The sequence below is a fragment of the Babylonia areolata genome, chromosome 11 (genome assembly GCF_041734735.1).
Source record: "Babylonia areolata isolate BAREFJ2019XMU chromosome 11, ASM4173473v1, whole genome shotgun sequence".
Classification (NCBI taxonomy): domain Eukaryota; kingdom Metazoa; phylum Mollusca; class Gastropoda; order Neogastropoda; family Buccinidae; genus Babylonia; species Babylonia areolata.
In genome coordinates, this window is record NC_134886.1 from 8,182,788 (window position 1) to 8,188,967 (window position 6,180).

At 45.5% G+C, this 6,180-nt stretch overlaps 1 protein-coding gene across 1 annotated transcript in view; it reads left to right on the plus strand.

Annotated features, from left to right (window-relative positions):
- Positions 1-5,666, plus strand: part of LOC143287131 (transmembrane protein 26-like) — a 75,460-nt gene extending 69,794 nt beyond the window's left edge. Inside the window, exons 5-6 of the mRNA XM_076595075.1 lie at positions 3,607-3,922; positions 5,631-5,666. Coding sequence (XP_076451190.1) covers positions 3,607-3,922; positions 5,631-5,666 — 352 coding nt within the window. The remainder of the gene's footprint in view (positions 1-3,606; positions 3,923-5,630) is intronic.
- The last annotated feature ends 514 nt before the right edge of the window (positions 5,667-6,180 follow it).

The window sequence follows — 6,180 nt, forward strand, 5'->3', positions numbered from 1 at the left end:
TTGGAGAGAGAGAGATGCAGAGAGACAGACGGAGAGACAGAGAGAAAAGAGACCGACAGAGAGAGAGATGGGGGGGGGGGGGATTGGGGAGAAAAACTGACAGAGAGAGAAAGGCAGAGACAAAGAAAAAAAAAGACAGACAGACAAACAGGCCAACAGAAACAGAGAGAGGGGAGAGAATGAGAGAAAGAGAGACAGACAGACAGAGACACAGAGAGACACACACACATAGAGACAGAGACACAGAGAGAGATAGCGCGAGAGAGAGACCAAGAGAGAGAGAGAGAGAGCGGGGGTTGATGAACGGGGAAAGAGGGCGGAAGCGGGGGGAGGGGGGGGGTAGAAAAGGGAATAGAGGAAGGTCAGCAACTGAAGACTGAACACAAAGCGGTAGGAGTGTGTCGACTTGCAGAAGTAGCTGCAGTTGTGAATGGACCTCTTCGTCGGGAAAACTGGAATTCAGTTAATTAACCCCTTCGCTCCTGAACCTCACTGAAATGAGATCAACTTGGCAAGGGTTGCCAGTGCAGTGACAACCTTGTGTGCACGTGTGAGTGGTGTAACCCGTTTGTTTTCGTTACCATTCTAAGAGAAAGAAAGCAATGATAAATGACGTCCTGATGTTTAAGCTCTTGTCTGATCTCATTGCTGTGACAGCCCTTCATTGACATCCTGACCTGTGAGCTCTGTCTGATCTCATTAAGGTGACAGCCCTTCATTGACATCCTGACCTTTAAGCTCTGTCTGATCTCATTAAGGTGACAGCCCTTCACTGACATCCTGACCTGTAAGCTCTGTCTGATCTCATTAAGGTGACAGCCCTTCATTGACATCCTGACCTGTAAGCTCTGTCTCATCTCATTAAGGCGACAGCCCCTCATTGACATCCTGACCTTTAAGCTCTGTCTGATCTCATTAAGGTGACAGCCCTTCATTGACATCCTGACCTTTAAGCTCTGTCTGATCTCATTAAGGTGACAGCCCTTCATTGACATCCTGACCTTTAAGCTCTGTGTGATCTCATTAAGGTGACAGCCCTTCATTGACATCCTGACCTTTAAGCTCTGTCTGATCTCATTAAGGTGACAGCCCTTCATTGACATCCTGACCTGTAAGCTCTGTCTGATCTCATTGAGGTGACAGCTCTTCATTGACATCCTGACCTGTAAGCTCTGTCTGATCTCATTGAGGTGACAGCCCTTCACTGACATCCTGACCTGTAAGCTGTGTATTATCTCATGGCGGTAACAGCCCTTCACTGACATCCTGACCTGTAAGCTCTGTCTTATCTCATTGAGGTGGCATCCTTTCACTGACATCCTGACCTGTAAGCTCTGTCTGATCTCATTGAGGTGACAGCCCTTCATTGACATCCTGACCTGTAAGCTCTGTCTGATCTCATTGAGGTGACAGCCCTTCACTGACATCCTGACCTGTGAGCTCTGTCTGATCTCATTGAGGTGACAGCCCTTCATTGACATCCTGACCTGTAAGCTCTGTCTGATCTCAGTGAGGTGGCATCCTTTCACTGACATCCTGACCTGTAAGCTCTGTCTGATCTCATTGAGGTGACAGCCCTTCACTGACATCCTGACCTGTAAGCTCTGTATTATGTCATTGAGGTGGCACCCCTTCACTGACAAGCATACTCGTCAGTGACAGTCAAAGGGTTAAGGAGGAGTGGGGGGACGGGAAAAAAGGAGGAAAAAAGAAAAGGAAAAAAAATAGTTCCATTGTGGCGTGATGCATGGTAGAGGCGGAAGGAGAGCAAGAGAGAGAGGCAGTTATTTGGCTTGGCACTAATTTCTCGCCACTCCCTTGCTGGTCGGGTGATTACAGAAACAGGCGTGATTGTCTGTCTGTCTGTCTGTCTCTCTCTCTCTCTCTGTCTCTCTCTATCTCGCTCTCTCTCTCATTCCCTCCCTCACTCACTCACTGTCTGTCTCTCTCTCTCTCACTGTCTGTCTCTATTTGTCTGCCTGTCTCTGTCTCTCTCTGTCTCTGTCTCTATGTGTATCTCTCTTACCCTCTCTCTCTCTCTGTCTGTGTGTCTGTCTGCCTGTCTCTGTCTCTCTCAGTCTCTGTCTGTATGTCTCTGTCTGTCTCAGTCTGTCTGTCTGTCTGTCTGTCTGTCTGTTTGTCTCTCTCTCTCTCTCTGTCTGTGTCTGCCTGCCTGTCTCTGTCTCTATGTGTATCTCTCTCTCTCTCTCTCTCTCTGTCTGTCTGTCTGCCTGTCTCTGTCTCTCTCTGTCTCTGTGTGTATGTCTCTGTCTGTCTCAGTCTGTCTGTCTGTCTGTCTGTCTGTCTGTCTCTCTCTCTGTCCACAGTGTGTGTGAGGGAGGAAAGAGAGAAGGAATGAGGGAGGGAGAAAGGAGCTTTGGAGTGGTGCCGGGGGGAAATGGGGAGGGGGGGGCGGGGGGGGTGGAGGACGTTCGGGGTGGGGGGGAGGGGGAGGGGTATGTGAAATAGGCAGTGAATTATTATGGCAACAGGAAACTTAACAGTTTTGTGTTGACGTGAGTACTGCAAACCAAGTGTTCAGCGTGGCTTTGTCGCGCCAAAAAAAAAAGAAAAAAAAAGCAAAAAAAAAAAGCACAAGCGCCCATGCTAAGTTAGTACTGCGAGAGCAGGACAATAGAATGTTCTGATTTTGATTTTGATTTTGATTCTATGGCTACCGAGAAGGAACAAAATCATGGGCTTGTGTGTGTGTGTGTGTGTGTGTGTGTGTGTGTGTGTGTGTGTGTGTGTGTGTGTGTGTGTGTGTGTGTGTGTGTGTGTGTGTGTGTGTGTGTGTGTGTGTGTGTGTGTGTGTGTGTGTGTGTGTGTGTATGTGTGTGTGTGTGTGTGTGTGTGTGTGTGTGTGTGTGTGTGTGTGTGTGTGTCCGCGCGCACGCGCATATACATCGTACACATACAAACATAACACACAAAAATGTATCTATCGTAAATGAAGATTATAACAATAAATGAATACAAGAAGAAGAAAAAGAACAGTAACAACAACAACATCAATCATCATCATCGTCATCATTATCTTTATCAAAATCATTATCATAAGAACAATAACCATCACCACCACCACTGTTGTCATCATCATAATCAAATAACCCAAACCCTTTTTTTTTCTTTTTGACTCACTTGCGAAGTGTTCTAAATTTACACCCCCATAGAATGTTATTCATCTCTCTTTTTTTTTCTTTCTTTTTGTTTTGCTTTTGGTGTAAACAAAGTGAGTCTATGTTTTAACCCGGTGTTCGGTTGTCTGTGTGTGTGTGTGTGTGTGGTGTGTGTGTGTGTGTGTGTGGTAAACTTTAACATTGCCATTTTCTCTGCAAATACGTTGTCAGTTGACACCAAATTTGGCATAATAATAGGAAAAATTCAGTTCTTTTCATCTGGTTTAAAACAATATTGCACCTCTGGGATGGGCACACACAAAAAAAAATTTTAAAAAAAGAAGCCAAATAACCATCACCACCACCACTATTGTAATCATCATCATCAAATAACCAAAACCTTTTTTTTCCCCTTTTTTATATTTATTTATTTATTTATTTATTTACTTATTTTGCTCTGTTTTGTGCAACGCGGCGACCGGAGCAGATACAACGTGCTGAGCTACACCAACATGTTCTTCACCTCCAAGAACACCATCGTCATTGTGCTGCTCATCTACCGCCTGGTGGTCGTCCAGCTGGAGAAGCGCCGCGACAGCGAGCCGGACGTGGAGGCCGAACTGCTCAAGGAGCACGGGCGACGGCTCCGGGAGTGCGCCTCCCGGTCTCCGAGCGCCTACAGCGGCAAGAGCCGTCTGGTACAGAGCGGAAGTTCCTACAGCAACGGACTGTACTCCCGCTGCACCACGCCCTACCGGGAGGAAGGCAGCATGGGCAGCAGCAGCATGGGCAGTCTCGCTCGTGTGGGTGTGGGCGGCGGTGGTGGTGGTGGTGGTGGCGGTGGTGGTAGTGGTGGCGGTGGTGGTGGGGTGGAGGAGGAGGAGGAGGAGGAGGAGGAGGAGGAGAAGGGGGTGTGCCGGCCGCCAACAGACCCACGTCTATCGGAGGTCCTGGGTGGAACCGGGCCTACACCCTCGACACCATCAACTCGCACGTGTGACGTCGTGGTTTTTTTGTTTTGTTTTGTTTTTTTGTTGTTTATTTATTTTTGTTGTTGTTGTTGTTGTTGTTTTTTGTTTGTTTGTTTTTTGTTGTTGTTTTTTTTGTTGGTCTTTTTTTTTTTTTAAACTTTTTTTTTAACGCTGTCAACTGGTGGCACGTGTGACGTCATTTCCGCTTCCTGGACGCTGTCAACTCACACGTGTGACGTCGTTTCCGCTTCTGGGAGAAGGATGGTGTCGCCAGCCGCTGTGTTTCACAGGGTGACCTTGACCCCCGCCCTGAACAACTTGACCTTTTTGGGAGTCAGCTGATATATCGTTGAACTCCACCCTGATTCACAGGATATTATCAGCCCGTAGGATACGATAGATTCTACTCACACCAAGGTGTTTTTGGTTGTTTTTGTTCTTTCAAAGTTGTGTGTTGGTCATTTCGTGACACTGGTGATGATGACTAAGATTGCGTTTAGTTGTTGTTGTTGTTGTTGTTTTCAACGAAGTGTGTTGGTCATGACACTGATGACGATGATTGGAAGGAAACGTGTATAAACACAGAAGCTTGATTTATTACTGTGTGGCTTTGCAATCACCAGTATGTGTGACTGAACTTTAAACAGGATTCCCCCACAGCACGGAGATTTAGAGAAGAGGATATGCTGTCGGTAAACTACGGAAACGAAACTGGTCTGTCAGTCTTTTGCAGGTGAAAACGTGAGGGTGGAAATTGTTTTCGCAATATGCTTCCAAACGATCAGATTTGCTGTTAATGTTTTTGTTGTTGTTGTTTTGTTGTTGCTGTTGTTGCTGTTGTTGTTGTCTGAACTCTTGTGTTTGAAACAATTACGTCCATCCTATTCCTGTTTTTTCTTATCCTCATATAGCCTACAAACGGCCACAACACTTCTTCCGAATCACAACATGACGAGATATCCAGATGGACATTCAAACTGTACACGGATCAACTGAACAGTTTTCATGGATTGAATTCAAATTTCGAAACGACATTTGCAAAAGCAGATGGATGGTTTGTTAATTGTGTGGCTCCTGTTTGGTCGACGTGGTTTTAATCCTGAGAACACCTCTGTTATGGATGCGTGACGAAAACTTCAGTGTCAATGATTAGGGAATGCTGAGATGGATGCGCATACCGTTTAGATGACGCATGATAACAGATGTGTGTCATCCACGTTCCTACAGGGGAACAAAATTCTGCTACAGCTCAGGTGATCATGAAAGATGCCTGGGGGACTACTCTTTCCACTGACTGTTCTAAAAATGTGAGGTTTTAGTCATTACCAGTTGCTATGGCGCTTTGCGAAGTGTTCTAAATTTACACCCCCATAGAATGTTATTCATCTCTCTTTTTTTTCTTTCTTTTTGTTTTGCTTTTGGTCAGTTCCACAGTTTGGATTCAATGGAAATATGACGAGTTCCACACAGCTGAGTATCGTCTGCTTCATTGGTGTCTGTGTGGGAATGTTGCTCAACTTTCTTTTTCTGACCAACACAGATTGTGTTTGTGTACGTGTACCTCGCGCCTGGTTAGAACAGACAGGATATTCATGACATGAAGTATAGAAACAGCGTTATTTCCTATCAAGGAGTCGCCACTCAAAACTGATCTCCTCATCGTCATTGATATTTTACTCATCAACACCAGTAATGACGGACGTTGGATTCATTCATACCATACATTTATGGTGAGTGACCTGAGTTTGGGTTTGCTCTCAACTCCCAGGCCTATCTTGACTTGACATCAAACTTTTCAGTTTTCTGGAATTGACGGAGGACGACACTGAAGAATGCAGTGATGGTTTCCACTTCAAAACGCGAAGTCTACTCAGTCCACATTTCTGCAGTTAAGCATGGCCTTTAATTTTTACTTCATCGTTACATTAATTTGTGTATACGTTCAATGTGTGAGTGCCACCATGCGATTCACCTAAGTGTGGTTATATGTCAGCTCGCCTTAGGGAATTTAGACGCGACTGGGAAAATAATATGCTGTTACTTTTCATCATCGCCATCATAGCCATCATAATCAATATTAGTATTGTTAT